Consider the following 19,321-nt stretch of genomic DNA (forward strand, 5'->3'; position numbering starts at 1 on the left):
AACTACCAATCAAACGTTAACACGCAAAAATCTTTATCTAAATATATATAAAAAATTTATAGAATTTGTATAAAACAAAATCTTTGTACAAAATACAGGCTCTCCTTTCTTCTACAAAATAGAACAGTTTTTCCTTATCTCTATCAGGCTATTATTGGCTCTCAGCTAAGTAAACCCAATATTTCAATAACAATTACTTAGTCCTCAGACAACTTTAAGGACTGGTATGCTCTCAGTTTTTGTACCAGGGTAATCCCACCTGTTTAGAAAGTGAGATATTATAACAGTACAACCCACTAGTGTGGATGCAGGTAGGCAAATTTACCTAAATAAACTATGCAGATGTAACTAAATCACTGCTATACCTATGTTGCCTTGTAAACCCACAGGATTATTGCAGTACACAAACTGACCAGACCTGCCCTAAATTCAGCAGAGTTTTGCTAGCATGTTCTGGTTTAAACTGAAAATCCCAGGTACAATGAAGCTTCTAAATGTTCTCTAGTTTTCAGTTTGTCTTGAAAGATCAAATAAGCTTAAAAAACCCCCACTCAAAAAAACCCCCCAAAAAACGCAGGTGGGTATGTCAAAAGATATATTTATTTTGGGACCAGACTACTGGTCTAACCAGTTTTTGGACTTCACTGCATATTTTGCAGATTAGCAGAGCCTGAATACTAGAGGAAAGCAGGATAGAAACATATGTCCCCTTTAAAGAGAGGTATCTCCATCTCCTGTAGCAAACTTTATCATGAACAGCACTAACAGGTTTCAAGAACTTACTCAGTCCTTGGGTGGAGACTTAAAAGCAATGACACAGGACGTATAGTTGAAAAAGCAGAGTAAAATGGAAGTGATTTCTCAACCTGCTTTTCTCAACTCACTTTGTCTCCCTAATTTGATTTGGACATGCTGGCCAAGCTCTATCTGAAGCTGAACTACTGCATCAGCTGTGCCATCCATAGCAATGTGTCATAAACAGATAGCTAAGGGTTAATGTTTCTTTTACCTGAAAAGGGTTAACAAAAGGAACCAAACACCTGACCAGAGGACCAATCAGGAAACCGGATTTTTAAAAGCTCAGGGGAGGGAATGTTTGGCTCTGTGTCTTTGTCTGGCTCTCAGCTATGAGAGGGGATCTTTTTCTATCTTCAAGCTTCTAATCTTCAGTTTCAAAGTTGTAAGTACAAAGGTAGAAAAAACAATAGGCTGTTATTGGGGGTTTTTTTGTATTTACATGTGTGTAGTTGCTGGAATGTTTTAAATTGGATATCTTTTTGAATAAGACTGTTTATTCATATTTTTCTTTTTAAGTAATTGACGCTGTATTTGTCAACTTGATGCAGAGACTATGTTTATGTGTTTTTCTTTCTTTTTTTAAAACTTGCTGACTTCTCTTTTTCTAGTTATGGCAAGGCGATAGGAATCTCTGTGCCAAGATTGCTGTCTCTCTCAGGGAAAGACTGGGAGGGGGGAAAAGAAGGAGGGGGAAGGTAAATTGTCCTCTCGGTTTTGTGTTTCAAGGGATTGAAGCAGGGAAATCTCCTAGTATACCCAGGGCGGGAAAATCTGGGAGGAAGTAAAGAGCAGGAAGGGAAATGGTTTATTTCTCCTTGTTTTAGGAATCCAAGGGATTTGGGTTCTTGGGGTCCCCAGGGAAGGTTTGGGGGGGACCAGAGTGTACCTACCAGGCACTGGAATTCCTGGGTGGTGACAGGCTATCAGATCTAAGCTGGTAATTAAGCTTAGAGGGTTCATGCTAGCTTCTCAGTTTATGAACGCTAAGGTTCAAATCTGAATAGAACAGCTATGATACAAGGAGCTAAAGAACTGTTCCTGGGAGGCCTGAAAGGACCATGCCCCTCTGCCCAGGTTCAGACCTGCTTGTGCTACACTGAGACCTCCCCTCAAGGCCATGTAAGGAGACTGTGCTGAAAATGTACAGTTTGAAATGTTATGTAAATAAATGACATCTAAAAGAAAAAACACAAATTTGTGAGTATGGAGTTTTGGTTTTGTTTTACACAAAAATTATTATACCAGTATAATTAAAGCAGTACAACTTCCCCAGTGTGGATGCAGTTACATACAAGTGCTTATACTGATGTAGCTTGTGCTTACAGGAAGGGAAATAAGACATAGTGCTATAACGGTGTCCACACTACTGTAGTAGTGGATTGCACCAGTTTGACTATTTAGGGGTGAGGAGAGGAAAAGGTCACTGTGCAAGTCTTGTGATATTTGGTGTTTTTCTTAGAGCCTCATATTCTGGAATGATTACACGCAAGTCTCAGCATTCATTTAGAAAAAGAGGTCAGGGGAGGGGAAAAGGTAAGTTTCTCCGCAATCATGGGAAAAACTTGAAAACATGGCCTGGGAGTACCCTAAAGACTCAAAAATTTGAAGGCAAATGAAAAAAACAACAATTTTTTAAGTAAGTCTCTTTTTTTTTTTTTTGGCCTGACACATGGAGTTTTGAATGCTTGAGGTTGGCAATCTTGGTAGTCCATCGATCCAATGATGACAAATCTGTGCAGATCATCTATTGTTGGTCTCATGGTGTGCCCTCTGATGACTATACAAGCCAATTCTAGATGTGCACATTTTGCTACAGATGGTGCATGGGAAGTTCGTGGTCAGTGGCACTCCATACAGCCCAAGAAGTTGGTAATACTGTTTACTATATAACCTAAACATTGCAAATGATACTAGTAAGGATTTTCCATGCTTTAAACATTTTGAACCTCTAATAAAAGGCTTAAAAACAGGAAGTTATGACCTGACTGAAGGTTTTTTCCTCCCTTATCCACACATGTATGCATAGGTGGTTATTGTAGGGTACCTCATGGGTGTGAAGCAGCTGGCATATATTGGGAGGGAGGGGGAACAATCCAAAACCCATATGAACTTGGAAAGCCAGTTATAAAAATAGTCAAATTTGGACGTACCAGTATCAACCTTAAGAAGTTATTTCTTTGAGTTTGTAGATCTAAAAAGCTTATCAACAGGATAAAATCTAAAGCTCACACATACAAATAGGACTTAAATTCTTCTAAATGATTCAGAGAGATTCAGAAGGGTGATCGCAGATTGGTGGTTACTGACAAAGGTCACACTATTTTAAGCCTAACTACTTATTTATCTAAAACTATTGTAGATTATGTTGGCAAATTCTGAAATTTAGTCATAAAAACAACTATTTGTGATCCAGTAAGAGAGATTGTAAACGATCAATGTTTTTAAGCGTACAATATAAATAGACTATAAAAAGAGAGCGTCTGCTGTACTGTGCTTCCCCCTAGTACTCATTAAATGACTAAATTACATGGGTGCTAGGATAGCTTCCCAATATGTCAACCTCTTCATGGGCCTTCTTGAAGAAGAATTGCTGGACAAATGCACCATGAAACCAATTATATATCTGAGATACATCAACGATATTTTCATCCTCTGGACAGAGGACCTAAACAGATTTCCATCACAATTTCAACAACCATCACATCCATCCATTAAGCTCTCTCTAGAACACTTCCACACTAGTACCAACTTCCTGGACACCATGATCTGCTCCAGTGATGGAACCCTACAGACAACTATGCATAGGGCCCTACCAAATTAACAGCCATGAAAAACACATCACGGACCATGAAATCTGGTCTTCCCCTGTGAATCTCGTCTTTTGCGTGCTTTTACCCTATACTATACATATTTCACAGGGGAGACCAGTGTTTCTCAAATTGCGGGTGGGGGGAGGTGTCACAAGGTTATTTTAGGGCAGGGGTCCAAGTATTGCCATCCTCTCTTCTGCGCTGCCTTCAGAACTGGGTGGCTGAGGAGTGGTGACTGCTGACTCAGGGCCCAGGTCTGCAGACAGCAGCACAGAAGTAAAGGTGGCAATACCATACTATGCCATTCTTACTTCTGTGCTGCTGCTAGCGGCGATGTTATGGGCAGCACTACCGCAACCCCATCCCCCGCCCCCAATAATAACCTTGTGACCCCACACACAACTCCTTTTTGGGTCAGGACCCCTACAGTTACAACACTGTGAAATTTCTGTGATCATCAACATCCCCCACAACATAATTCTCGAGATCCACAGGTCCTACACATGCCTATCACATGTGGTGCACCTCATACAGTGAACTAAATGCCCAAACAACAACTGTGTGGGTGAAACTAGACAATCACTATGCTCTTGCATGAACTCACACAGAAAAATGATAAACAAAAATACCATATCACTTTTTAATCTAACCTCTCAGTCTTCATCCTCAAAGGAAACCTGCACATCACCCTTAAAAGACAAGCCTGAGAACTTAAATTCTTAACTTTGCTAGACACTAAAAACATGGACTGGACAGAGATATTGGATTTATGGCTTATTACAATAGTCTATAACACATTTAACTCCCCCCTCCTCCAGTTTTTTTCCCCTTTCACCTATATGACTGGACAGGTGTTAATAGGCCATGTCACCTTGAATGGTCCCTGTGACATTGCACTCCATACGTTTATGGAAATATGCTTATGAATGTGAATATAATGTAACTGGAATATGCTTGATGCAAAAAATCTCTTGTAAGGTATCATTACAAAGCTTATAATCTACTGAGTGTGTTCATCCTATTTGTATGAATGTATCATTCTTGTATCTGAAGCTAGAAATATGAAGTATTACAGCTCCCCGCTCCCCTAAGTTCCCTGTGCAGCAGCTGCCTGCAGTTCAGCTGTGTCCCTCCTCCCACTGCCATGTGCTGCTCCCCAAGATTCCTGCTTGCTGTGTGGGGCGGAGGGAAGGAAGAGGAGGGCTAATGTCAGGGTGTCCCCCTCTCCCTTGCTCCTGCACCCCGCTTACGCCATCTTCCATAAAGCAGGGGGGACAGACCAGGATTCAAGAATGAGGGAGCTTGCAGCAGCTGCCTCTCAGCAAGCTGATCTAATTAAAGCAGTGTACTTAAGAGAAATGCGCATATCTCCCTCCATTCCTGCTGCCTTGTGCAGAGAGAGAGTTAACCCTTGAGGGCTCAGCCAATTGCTCATTCATCATTTATCAGTAATGGAAATATCCCACCCTCTTACTCCTCCACCTCAACCAAGCTTCTCAATCATCATCGTTGTGTACCAGTATTAAACAAACAATTCAAAACTTATACGTGTGTGTGTGTGTGTGTGTATATAGAGAGAGTCTCTTTTGTCTGTTGAAAAAAATTTTCCTGGAACCTAACCTAACCTCATTTACATTAATTCTTACGGGGAAATTGGATTCACCTAACATCTTTCGCTTAAAGTTGCATTGTTCAGGAACATAACTATTACGTTAAGTGAGGAGTTACTGTACTTTGTTCTGTCTATTATTTGAAACCACTTAAATCCTACTTTTTATACTTAATAAAATCACTTTTGTTTATTAATTAACCCAGAGTAAGTGATTAATATCTGGGAGAGCGAACAGCTGTGCATCTCTCTATATCAGTTATAGAGGGCGGACAATTTATGAGTTTAACCTGAATAAGCTTTATACAGAGTAAAACAGATTTATTTGGGGTTTGGATCCCATTGAGAGCTGGGCATCCATATGCTGGAGATAGGTGATTTGCTGAGCAGTTTTTGGTTTAAGTCTGCAGATTTGGGGGCATGGACCAGGTCTGGGTCTGTGTTGCAGCAGGCTAGCGTGTCTGGCTCAACAAGGCACGGTTCTGGAGTCCCAAGCTGGCAGTGGAAAACAGGCTCAGAGGTAATTCCAGCACATCAGGTGACAGTCCAAAGGGGGTCTCTGTGACCGAACCTGTCACAGTCCCTTGAAATGTGAGTTAATTACTTAAGCTAGACAATATGTTCAACTCTGTGTAAGCTTGAACGCTTGTGAATAAAAGGTATTACCTCACCCACCTTGTCTCTCTAATATCCTGAGACCCACACAGCATAGATTACACTTCACACAGATACACTTAACCTCATTACATTAACAAATTGATTGCATTAACAATTAACAGGACTTAAAAACTCTGAAAGCAACATACTCGCTAAATCAGGGCTGCATTGACATTTGTGCAGTACACACTGAACCAAGCTATTCTGTGCTATGCTATGTAGGACTGCAAAAATCTATCCAGCTAAGATATCTGCAGTATGTTATAGAAGCTATTTTTCTTTTTTAAATAATTTTTGTTACTTTGTATAGGTCATCATTTATTCTTTTTACTCTAGACATTTAGCATTTTTACATACTTCACCACGTCTTACAACTTTAAAAATATGTATGCTACAAGTCTCATTTACTGAAAAAAAAAACCACAGCATGTTTAGCTTAATAAAAATATTAAACAGCAAATACCCTTATCTTTCCAACTGCTCAGCTGACTGTCCATCTCTCCTCACGATCTACCCTCCAGCTGTGATTATCAATTATGCATACCAATAGAATAGTTACAATTGGAGAAATCTAGTCTGAAATATGAAACATCAGTTTCCACAGAGGTCTGCAGTCTTGTCTGCTGCACAACTGCAGCAGGACTTAAGTCACATGACTGTCTTCTGGGTGTGAGGCAGACTGACGCAGTGCAATCTGTAACTAAGCTACTAATATTCCAGCACTAATTCTTCAGTTAAATCTCCTTAGTGTTGCAACCATTTTCTTGCTGCTAGTATCACACAGAACAAAGGGAGTGGGGGAGGTAGGGAAAGGAATCTCCAGTACAAAGGAAATCAGCTTTTCTTCAAAGCAGCTGGGCTAAACTTGAAATGTATCAATACCACAACATTACACAGAGGCTTTTGCAACAAAGCTAAACTACCTCAATCTTGCTTTTTTGTCACATTGCTAGAGGTTATAAAATTCATGCTCAGAGCAAGACTTCACCAGACAAACTCAAAATGGTTTGCGTTTATGAAAAAATGGAAAAGTGAAAGTTTCTACAAAATCTGTCTCTCTCTTCCCCACACCTATGCAGGTTTCTGACACAGCTTGTATAAAAACTGCAGTCATCTTGTTATATTTATAACCTTAATATTGTTGTCAACTATAGATTTCATTTTCCTTCGGAAAGTAGGAAATACAAAGTGTTTTATCATTCTGTCTACACCTCTAATGAAGTAGTTAAAAGCTCAAAAAGAGACTGAAGGAAATCTCAATACCAGAAATACCTTCCAATAGCCTTAATCCTTAACTCATTCTTTATTCACACCTTATTTACTCCTGGGGGAATTCTGTCCCCCCAAAAATAAATATTCTGCAAAATTCTGCATATTTTATTTGTCAAAAAAAACAATACCAGTTTCCATTATTTTGGTGATTCATTTCAAAATACCTGTCACCAAGTATGTCTATAACAATACGGATAACATAAAAGATATAGGAAATATTTTTTGACAAATAGATTCCTTGCTAGGCATATTAATACAGAACTTTGACTAATAATTCATTTAAACTACAATAAAGAACTATATTTCCCACTCCTCTCAGAAGCAGTGCAAAGGCTTGGGAGAGTCAGAGGTAACGGAGGAGCTGAGGGGGAGAGAAATAATTGCCAGGAACGAGCCTGGGTGTGAACTAGAAGGGTTGTTGGGTGTGGGCTGGAGAAGTATGGAACAGAGTTTTTTGGGAGGCGGGGGAGGGAGAAGAAAGAGGGTTAAGGTTGTGACTAAGGTTAGGATTGTTAGGGAGCCTCCCCCATGCAGACCCTGGCTGACACCTAGCCTCTTTTATTCAGTCAGGCACATCTGCCCTCCCCCCATGTGCCCCTGCACCCCCGCTCAGCCACCCCCTCTAGCATGTGTCCCTCCCCCGTCCCCATACGGTGCTGCACCTGCACTCAGCCCCCCCGATGTGTTCCTGCACTCCATCTCTCATTCAGCCCCTGCCCCAGTCTGTCCCACCCCCAGCCCTTCTGAACCTAGCCTGTGACCCTCCAGCAGCCCCATGTGCCCCACACTGTCCCTTCCCCCATATCCTGTGCCTCCTAACCTGGCCTCTTCTATTCCCTATCCACAGCTGGGGCTGCTGCTGGGCAGAAGCAGCTGCTTACTCTTATGGCGCCACAGCAGCCCATAGTGGGCAAAAAAATGTAACTGCAGGACTTTTCTGTGGAGAAAAAAAATTCTGCGGGGCACATGAATTCTGCGGTGCAGAATTCCCCAGAAGTATTAGTGTAAAAAGTTTTTTCTGACCACATATAAACAATCTTGCGGCCAGTTATTTTACCAGCATGCAGAGATGCTCATGATTTTAGCATATTTTGAGTTATTCTTAAAGCCTCCAATCCAGGAATCACAAATCTGAATTTTCAAAATGAGTAAGTTTCTCCACATCCATTAGGGTTAGAAAAGCTTGAAAACATGACACATAAAACCTGAAGGCTCAACATCCAGAAAAATCCCAAATATTTTTTAAATTTCATGGTTTTTTGCACCTGAGTTATGATTTCTGAGTACTTGGTTTATCAATACTGAGCATGACAAAAAGTTCCCCAATGCTGTCTAGAAACACAGCCAAGACTTGATGTGTCATATTATAAAAACAAACCAGAAAAAGAAGTTCATAAAATTGTATCAAAGTGTGCTCTTGCGGCTAGTGCTAAATTAGTGATTTGCATCTTAATATTCAGCTTCCTGTGCAGAATGTGTAAATCTCTCATATAGTAAAATGTTATCTTGCACAGACCAAGCTTATCAGAAAGCTACTCAAAGTAGTCCTAGACATGACTTTACACTGATTTGCACTCAGTTACTACGAATAAAATGCCTCTAAACTTTAGGTTTGCATCTGTAGTTTTAGACTTAATAGGCATAACAGACATCTAAATTTTATTCACTTTAAAATTACCATAATCTTTATATTCACAGCAATATACATTTCCTCGGATCTTATCTCTAGATTTTATGGCACTTAAAACTTTCTAAAATAAGAGTAATTTGGCTATAAATACAGTAAATCAAACTGTAACTGAAGATAGGCTGGTTACTACCAAAATAAGCTTCACCATCTTCTCCTGTTTTCCTTTCACTTAAGATGAACTCCATTAAAAACCACCCAAAACTGACCCCTTATTAAGCCTGACACGCATGGTTGTGCAACAGCTTCTCTTCAGCACTCAGCAACACTAGTCAACAACCAGCACCCAGATTTTGCTGTTATCAGAGTTCTAGACCAACTATCTTTTTAACCTGAAAGGAGGTAATTCCTACATTCTTGCTTTCTGAAGCTAGATATAATTTTTTGTTGTTACTGCTATGTAAGAGCTAGGTACTACTATTATTATTTAAATTATTTAAACTCTTAAGCATGCTAAAGCTGTACTCACTTTAGTGTCCATACAATTATTTATTTTCTGCTGCTGACACTTACTCTTCTCACCTACAGTAATTTAGAACAGATATAAACTTTATTAGTCATTTAAAATTAACAAACAATCCTGATGCTGTAGGTATCTCTTGTAGACAGCGGTAAAATTCTTGTAAGTGTTCAATTAAAATCTGTCCCCTTTTCTCTCGTTCCTTGTGTTTTAATACACACACGATACAAAGAGCATACGAGGTGCTCTAGAAGTCACTATTGCTTCATTAGCGTCCTGGATAGACCTTTCTCACCTCCCTACCCGTATACTCAGATCTTTTCCTTTATACTCTACATGTACAATATTTATTCCTCCTTCTCTTTGCAGTTATTTTGTCTAAATACTCTGTACAGTCAAATCTATGCCCCTCAGTAATTACTAATTTCAGACAGCTCTCCCCACTCCTCCACACACATACTTCCCATATGGAATCCATTCTGCAAAATGGATCTTAACACTTGAATTTTTATTATGGAATGATAGATGGCTATTAAATATTAATGTTAAAGTATATTTCAGCATCAAGAATTAAATAAAACAAAGACAGATACTCAGTCAACAAGCAAATTATAAAGTAATGGCCTCAAGTACTACACATCTAAAACAGATGAAACTTTGAGATTCACAACAGGTTCTCCTATTACACATAACTGCATTCTTTGAAAATTGCTCCCAAGCTGCCATGAAGCTTCTGAGTCATAAGCTACTGACTAGCTCACCTACAGCTGCTAGAATTAAAGTGGCAATTCTATACTAGAACAGTTCTACAGTTCTTATGGGTTTCTTTTGCCATAATTTAGGGTAGGATTTTTACAAAGCATTCTGCATTGGTCTAACACTGCTCTCACTGTAGTTAAATGTAAAATGCCCACTGACTTCTCTGGAAACAGAGTTAGACCAACACTCAGTGCTTATGAAAATCCAAATGTTAATGTATACATTACCAAAAACTCCACAGCTTCTCAATAATCCTGCAACTATAGAATGTTTATTAATAAAGAGACTTAAAGACCAGGCAGTGGTCTAGCCTTCTGCCTCTGAACAACTGAGATCCAAAATGTGTTTGGTTATCTAAATTAAGTCCTTAATTAAACTGTCTAAAATTACAAGACTATTTGTCACAAAAGCCAGCATAAGGGGAAGCTGCTGCTCAGGAGAGACCAAAGAGCAGAATAGCAGAGGTGATGCAGATTGAAGTGAACTACCACAGAATGACTGTATAATGCTAAGTAATAGGCACTACTATTGGTCTCATTTCATAATTAAAATTCACAAAAAGTTTTCCATCCATAAGGAAATTCTGCAGATTTGTACACTCAGAACAGTTTCAATGGGAAACACTTCTGCTTCTTCATCTTAACTGAAAAGCGTCCTTTTACCTTTCAGCCAGAGTAGAGGCAAGATAATAACAAACTGAACAGCACTTAGAGCAGGAAAATTTTTATCAGGATAGACAATGTAAAAATGTATTTCTCAAAGCAATTTTGAAGCCTCTTCAGGGTTAGCTTTCTTTCAGTGATGTACTTAGGTGCAGGTCTGCTCTTTATGTTTGACTGTGCGGACTGTGCTACAGATTTCAGTATTTGAAATCACTGGAGATGAGTAACTGGATAATGCTGATATAAAGTAACATTTAGTTGTTTGTCTTGCTTTGAGCTTTACATAAAATGAGCTGGTTTTTAGTTACAGACTTGTAGGAAGCCAAGTATCATACTAGTGCTCTCATTATGTAAAAACAGATGTTTCATGATTTTTAACACAGAATCAGAGTGCATTTGGAACAGTTCAACAGCCTTTTTGGATTGCTGTTTAGTACTTTGACTTTGTCTGCAAATTAAGTTTTACTTCGTATGGACCAATATAATGGAGACTGAAGTACTGGTATGCTGGCAGCATTTAGTCTGAACTACATCCACATACACCTGGCCAGGTTTAAGTTCACAAACAAGACACTCACACAAACCTACAAAAGCTCTGAAATTCTTACCTGGAAATTAAACCCTAACATTTTCAGAAACTCGTGCTTAAGTTAGGAACCTAAATAAGTGGTCTGATTTCCAGAAGTGCAAAAAACCCACATCTCCCACTGACTTTCAACTGACATTTATGACATTCAATGCCTTTGTACGTTGTGTGTTTGTGGCACAGGAGCACAGAAAGATTAAAAAAATTAAAAACAATAACATCATTTAAGGGAAACACTACTGGTGTACAAGTATTTTTCATAAAACTATGCAAGTAAGAGCAGGTATTATTCAACCACATGGAGGGTGAATGAAGTTTGGGAAATGGAAGAGGATCAAGAAATGTAATGGGCTTTTCATTTCCTAACTTCTAAGAGCATTTCAGATAAAGAAAGAAAAACAAAGCTATTTGACAATATCCTATTGAACTGCTCTGCTTAGGAGTTTGTCACGCCTTTGTGCAGTACTGTGCTAGGTGAAAAATATATGCTAAATTACCATTTTCATTAATAAACAATAGGTGGCACCAAACTCCTCATCTACAGATATTCCTATCAATGTAATTGTTACTTACTTGAGTTTCTGAAAGTGAGAACTGTACAGGGAGATTTTGGCAAACCAATAAACTGCCTGAACCCGCTATTGCTTATTGCTAAAAGCAACCAAGTCAGCAGGCCGTAAAATGGCCATGCAGCAGCCTTAGCATAACCAAGACAGAAGGGGTGGGAGTTTCGGGTGCCACAGAAAGGTCAGCTTGACTCCGCACCCTTCCTGATAAGAATTGTGTTGAAATTGCTGATACATGAATTTTAGAAGAACAGGAAGTTTGTCCATGTGCCCTCAGGAATGTGTAGGACAGGGCCTCAAGGCGTGCAAATTCTGGAAAAAACACACCTGTTTAATCGATGACCACAAGGAAACCTGTTGCTTGACCTTTGAAACTGCTTGCTTAACAAGTTTTCTTTAAGTGACATGTCATTGTATTACTAATGTATAAATTAGGGGGAAAAGTTTGAGTTAGCTGGACTCTTCGGGAGGGTTTCTTCAGGAATTCTCCCTCTGGACGCTTCTTGTGGTCCCCACCAGAAAGCTGCTGCTGTGCCACTCGAGAGCCACGCTCAGCTTTGGTAATTACTGAGGGCTGGGGGTGTTTTACTAACCTGTTGCAGACGTAAGTGCTTGAGACTAAGTAAAGTTTAGCTTTAAGTGTAAGCTCTCGTGTTGTCCTGTTTGTGCCAGCTATCTCTCTGTCAGATGGCCTTGTCTCCCCTGATTTATTTCCTGACACCACCTTGCAAAGAGTAAAAGTTACCAAGAGCTTTGGGTTGAAAGAACCCCAGGTAACAGAATTTGAAGGCCTCACCGAGGACGGTAGAGAGGAAGGAGACGGATGGTACAAATAGTTTGTGGTTTGTACACTGCAATAGGAGGTAAAAGACAGTGGGGGTGGGGTCGCTCCCTACAAGTTACCGTGTCGGAGTTCATGAGTTAATTTACAGATACATTCCACTACTGGGACTCTGAACTCAGGCTGATCGCCTGCTCCAGTAGAGGAAGTTATGTCCAGAGACAGGGAAACAACTGGAAAGGAAGAACAGTTGAAAATGATGTTGGAAAACAGATTGACAGATTTTGTACAAGAGTATGGGGGTAATGGACTCTGGAAGCCCGGTGCCTTCACTGGCCCCAGACACATCCTGCAGCTCCACAAGCAATGGGTTATCTGGGTTAGTGCAGGAAGGTAGAGAGTACTGAATGTTAGAGCAAAGAAAAAGGCTGTTTTGCAGGAGTTGTGGATAGTTGTGACAACACTGGATCAGAGATAGATTGGCTAAAAGACCAGGTGCAGAAATTGGAAAGAATCAGAGCTGAAAAGGAAAGCGAAGTGATTAATTTGAAGGCAGAATCTGATGCTCTCAGAGCTACGTCTGACACAAGCAGCACAGATTGTAGGAATGCAGAAGCAGGTGTGTGACAGTGAGAGGGTCAGTGGCAAGCTCCAGGAGGAAGTTTCTGAGTTGATACAGCAGACCACAGAGACCAAAGTTGCAGTCACAGCCCTTTTAAAGGCCATAAGAATGGCCCTACTAGGTCAGACCAAGGGCCCATCCAGCCCAGTATCCTGCCTTCCAATAGTGGCCAGTGCCAGGTGCCCCAGAGGGAATGAACAGAACATGTAATCATCAAGTGATCCATCCGGTGTCGCTCATTCCCAGCTTCTGGCAAACAGAGGCTAGGGTCACCATCCTTGGCTAACAGCTATTGATGGACCTATCCTCCATGAATTTATCTAGTTCTTTTTTGAACCTTGTTATGGACTTGGACTTCACAACATGCTCTGGCAAGGAATTCCACAGGTTGACCGTGTGTTGTGTGAAGAAATACTTCCTTTTATTTGTTTTAAACCGTCTGCCTATTAATTTCATTTGGTGACCCCGAGTTCTTGTGTTATGAGAAGTAGTAAACAACACTTCCTTATCTACTTTCTCTACAACAGTCATGATTTTAGACCTCAATCATATCTCCCCTTAGCCATTTCTTTTCCAACCTGAAAAGTCCCAGTCTTATTAATCTCTCCTCATACGGAAGCAGTTCCATGCCCCTAATCCTTTTTGTTGCCATTTTCTGAAACTTTTCCAATTCCAATATATCTTGAGATGGGGCAAGCACATCTGCACACAGTATTCAAGATGTGGACATACCATGAATTTATATAGAGACAACATGGTATTTTCACTTATTACCTATCCTTTTCTTAATTATTCCCACCAGTCTGTTTGCTTTTCTGACTACCGCTGCACACTGAGTGGATGTTTTCAGAGAACTATCCACAATGATTCCAAGGTCTCTTTCATGAGTGGTAACAGCTAATTTAGACCCCATCATTTTATATGGATAGTTGGGATTATGCTTTCCAACGTGCATTACTTTGCATTTATCAACATGAAATGTCATCTGCCATTTTGCTGCCCAGTCACCCAGTTTTGAGAGAGCCTTTTATAGCTCTTTGCAGGCTGCCTCGGTCTTAACTACCTTTAGTAATTTTCTATCATCTGCAAATTCTGCTACCTCACTGTTTACCCTTTTCCAGATCATTTATGAATATGTTGAACAGGACTGGTCCCAGAATGGACACCATGGGGACACCACTATTTACCTCTCTCTCTCTTTCTGAAAACTGACCATTTATTCCTACTCTTTGTTTCCTATCTTTTAACCAGTTACCAATCCATGAGAGCACCTTCTCTCTTATCCAGTGGCAGCATACTTTGCGAAAGAGTCTTTGGTGAGGGACCTTGTCAAAGGCTATCTGAAAAATCTAAGTACACTATATCCACTGTATCCCCTTGGTCCAGATGCTTGATGATCCCCTCAAAAAATTCTAGTAGATTGGTGAGGCATGATTTCCCTTTACTAAAACCATCTTCCTCAACAAATTATGTTCATCTAAATGTTTGACAATATTCTTCTTTATTATAGTTTCAAACAGTTTGCCCAGTACTGAAGTCAGGCTTAGAGGCCTGTAATTGCCAGGATCACCTCTAGAGCCCTTTTTAAAAATTGGTGTCATGTTAGCAGTCCTCCAGTCATCTGGTATACAGAAGCTGATTTAAATGATAGGTTACAGACTACTGTTAGTAGTTCTGCAATTTTACATTTGAGTTCCTTCAGAACTCTTGGGTGAATAACATCTGGTCCTATAAAAAGTGACACAGAGTCCTGTGGCACCTTACATACTAACAGACGTATTGCAGCATAAGCTTTCGTTGGTGAATACCCACTTCATCAGACGCAGAAGTGGGTATTCACCCACCAAAGCTCATGCTCTGATACTTCTGTTAGTCTACAAGGTGCCACAGGACTCTGTTACTTTTTACAGATCCAGACTAACACGGCTACCCCTCTGACAGCTGGTCCTGGTGACTTATTGCTGTTTAATTTATCAATTTGTTCCAAAACCTCTTCTAATGATACCTCAATCTGAGACAGTTCCTCAGATCTGTCACCTAAAAAGAATGGCTCAGGTTTGGGAATCTCTCTCACATCCTCAGCCATGAAGACCGATGCAAAGAATAAATTTAGTTTCTCCGCAGTGGCTTATCGTCCTTGAGAGCTCCTTTAGCACCTCGATCGTTCAGTGGCCCCCACTGGTTGTTTAGCAGGCTTCCTGCTTCTGATGTACTTGAAAAAAAAACCTGATATTACTTTTTGAGTCTTTGGCTAACTGTTCCTCAAATTCTTTTTTGGCCTTCCTAATTGTATTTTTACACTTCATTTGCCAGTGTTTATGCTCCTTTCTATTTTCCTCACTAGGATTTAACTTCCACTTTTTAAAGTATGCCCTTTTGCCTCTCACTGCTTCTTTCACTTTGTTGTTTAGCTATGGTGGCTCTTTTTTGCTTCCCTCTGTTTTTTAATTTCGGGTATACTTAAGTGGAGCCTCTGTTATAGTGTCTTTAAAAAGTTTCCATGCAGCTTTCAGAGATTTTACTTTTCGCACTGCACCCTTTAATTTCTGTTTAACAAACCTCCTCATTTTTGTGTAGTTCCTGTGTCTGAAATTAAATGCTACAGCGTTGGTCCACTGTGGTATTTTTCCTGCCACAGGGATGTTAAATTTAATTATATTATGGTCACTATTACCAAGCAGTGCAGTTATATTCACCTCTTGGACCAGATCCTCTGCTCCATTTAGGACTAGATCAAGAATTGCCTCTCCTCTGGTGGGTTCCAGGACCAATTGCTCCAAGAAGCAGTCATTTAAGACGTCAAGAAACTTTATCTCCGCATCCCATCCTGATGTTACATGTACCCACTTAATATGGGGATAATTGAAATCCTCCATTATTATTACTGAGTTTTTTATTTTAATAGCCTCTCTAATCTCCCTGTGCATTCCACAGTCACTATCACCATCCTGGTCAGGTGGTCGGTAATATGTCCCTACTGCTATATTCTTCTTATTAGACCATGGAATTTCTATCCATAGAGATTCTTTGGTACAGTTTGATTCATTTATGATTTTTACTTCATTTGATTCTATGCTTTCTTTCACGTATAATGCCACTCTCCCACCAGCATGACATGTTCTGTCCTTCAGATATATTTTGTGCCCTGGTATTACTGTATCCCATTGATTATCCTCATTTCACCAAGAGTCTATGATGCCTATTATATCAATATCCTCATTTAATACAAGGAACTCTCATTGACCCATTTTATTATTTAGACTTCTAGCACTGGTATATGAGCACTTTAAGAATTTGTCTCCTTTTAGTTGTCTGCCATTACATGATGTAATTGACTGGGACTCTTTTTTACTTGACTTTTTCTGATCAGACCCTCCTGAATTTTATCAGGATTCACAAAGCAGAAGCCAGACAGCCCATGGAGAATGCCTGAGATTGATTTGTGCTATCAAGGCTCAGCTGGGAGGGCAGAGGGGGATCATGGCAGGGATCTGAGGGAACTGTAGTTGGGAGGAAGACATAGAATCAGAGAAGGATCCCAATGCATAACTCCCTTACTGCAATTATGAGCTGAAGGATCCTGGTGAGTTCATCCTAGATCCCATCGGGCAGTCTCCGCATAGTCCCCTACAGGAATCACTTGAAGAGTTGCAAAGACCTCCTCCAATGGCCCCCACAGTCAATACCTCTGTCAGATAAAGGGGACCTCTGGGAGGTCAGGGAGGAACAGAGGAGCGGCTGGAGACTAGACCCTTTACCCCTGACCAGGTTAGGGCAGTAGATAAATCAGTTGGCCCGCTGAATAGGAGCACAGCCTTGGGGTGGATGGTAAGAGTATCTGGCATGGCTGTATTCACTCCAGCTGATGTGGTCAGCTATATGCAGGGAGTGTATGTCCCCCAAGGATTTTGCAGGGCCCCCTTATGATATCCAGATGCGCCACCCCCCGGAGCAGATGATACAGTGAAGCACATAAATGAACAGAGAGAAGTAATACATATCCTCTTCCTGGAAGAAAGCCCCACGGTTATATTTCACCAAGAGAAGAAACGGTCCGGAGAGAGAGTAGAAAGTTATATAGGCAGAAAAAAACTGGCATGGAGACAGTCTGGGTTGACAAATGTCATTAACCCAGACTTCGCAGCCCTTCCTTTCAAACAAGCTTTAATCCAAGGATTTCTCCCTTTAATTTGTATGGCCTTAGTGGGTATGGATCTGGCAGCAGTTCTAACAAGAGATATTGAGAAGAGAGCAAAGCAGGCTATGAGGTCCAAAAGGATATCCACTCTCCTAAAAGAAAACCTGATAAGGTGGCTGTATAGCCTCTCCAAGAAGCACACAGTAAAAGGAAAGAGAAGACAGACCTCATAAGGGATGAGGCAGAACCCCCGATCCATGGTGTGGGGAAATCTGGAAGTAGCTTTTAAAATATGAGCAAAAGGGAACCATAGACTGGCTGCCTACTGCTGAACTCCTAGCGAAATTAGCAGAACATGAACTGGCCAAGCATCGAGGAAAAAGCGCCAGTGCAGCACCGACTGCTGCCCTATAGGGAGGACGGGAGCTCCAGGATCCCCCAATTGTGGCACAATTAAACACTGGTCGAGTGGAGGAGGTTCACGGTTTATGTGAAGTTTGCAGGAGGGGCATTTGGACAAAATTTACCCATAGACTCCGATGCCACCTACTCCCTAATTAGTACCCAAAATAAGCACCTGTTTGGACCTCTGGCTGGAGTCAAAACCTTACACAGATGTAATGAGGCACAAAGCATTGTCCTCGTCTGTAAAAAAAATCCCATATAGTGTGGGAACGAAGAAGAGTCAAGGGCAATTTGGCTTGATGGATTTGCGGGGAGAAGGTATTCTAGGAATAGATGGTCTGAGGGAATTGAGAGTGCTGGTTGATTGTGCTAACAGGGTTTTGTGGGAAATGCCTCCTTGCACCCCATGGGAGCCTGTGGAGATTTCGGTCACCTATCGCATAGCAGCCCTTAAGGCATCTCAGGAATTGCAATGGGCTGCTTGACCCCCAGAAGTTTTAGCAATTGCAGAGAAATACCGGGAGATGTGGAACAAGAATAAAATAGAATGTTGTAAAATTGATGCAGAATTCCTAGTCACGGGCCCTGATCCTCCACGCCAGAAGCAGTATCGATACCCAAAGGAGGCAGAAGCTAGTCTAAAGGAAACAATTGATGGGCTTTTGAGCCAAGGAGTTTTAGTGGAACAGCCCAGCACCAACAATGCAGCCCTATGGCCCGTCTTTAGGAGTGATGGCAAAACTTGGAGACTTGTTGTGGATTTTTGCCACCTCCATCAGGTGACTCCACCTATGGCCCCCATAATGGCTAAATATCAGGAGGTAATGACTTCCATTGTAGGAGGGGCCCAGTGGGTTTCAGTTTTATATTTGGCTAATGCTTTTTTTTTCCTATCCCCTTACACCAGGACAGCTACTATAAAATTTGTTTTCACTTTTCAGGAAAAACAATTGTTTTGCCCAGGTCCCCAAGGGCTGGAATAACACACACTATGCCCATGTAGCAAAAATGTGGGAGGGAATGCCTGAAAGGGATAGTGTGATTTCTTATGTGGATGATATCCTGGTCTGCACACAGACCCAGGAGGAAAATTTAAAAGTGTTGGACAGAGTGCTGCAAAAGATTCAGGAAACAGGGTTTAAAGTAAGCCCAAAGAAGGCCCAACTGTTCTCCCAGCAGGTACGCTATCTTGGGGTAACCCTGGGACAAGAAGGGCACTCCCCTGACCAACAGAGGGTTGAATTATTTCTCAATCGCCCAGCCCCCACAGACATAACCGCTCTGAGATCCTTTCTGAGCATGGTTAACTTTTCCCAAGATCTTATAGAAGGGTCTTCAGAAAAAGCAGCACCGCTGCATGAATTGTTACAGAAAGGGGCAGAATGGAACTGGGGCCAACAGCAGCTGGAAACCATGGCCCAGTTAAAAACAAGCCTTGGCCCAAGCCCCAGCCCTATCATGTCCCCAGGTAGGAGAACCTTTTGTATTACAACTGGCAACTACAGACAA

The 19,321-nt window shown here is 41.0% G+C and overlaps 1 protein-coding gene across 3 annotated transcripts in view; it reads right to left on the reverse strand.

Annotated features, from left to right (window-relative positions):
* RTN4 (reticulon 4) overlaps positions 1-19,321 on the reverse strand; it is a 102,505-nt gene that overhangs the window by 32,422 nt on the left and 50,762 nt on the right. The window contains exon 1 of one of the 3 annotated variants that reach the window (XM_032773297.2): positions 6,338-6,507. The exons of the other annotated variants lie outside the window; for them this stretch is intronic. Coding sequence (XP_032629188.1) covers positions 6,338-6,371 — 34 coding nt within the window. The 5' untranslated portion in view covers positions 6,372-6,507. Of the gene's footprint in view, positions 1-6,337; positions 6,508-19,321 lie in introns of those variants that run through there. 3 annotated transcript variants of the gene reach the window in all.

This window comes from Chelonoidis abingdonii, chromosome 3 (genome assembly GCF_003597395.2).
Source record: "Chelonoidis abingdonii isolate Lonesome George chromosome 3, CheloAbing_2.0, whole genome shotgun sequence".
In the NCBI taxonomy this organism is placed as follows: Eukaryota; Metazoa; Chordata; order Testudines; family Testudinidae; genus Chelonoidis; species Chelonoidis abingdonii.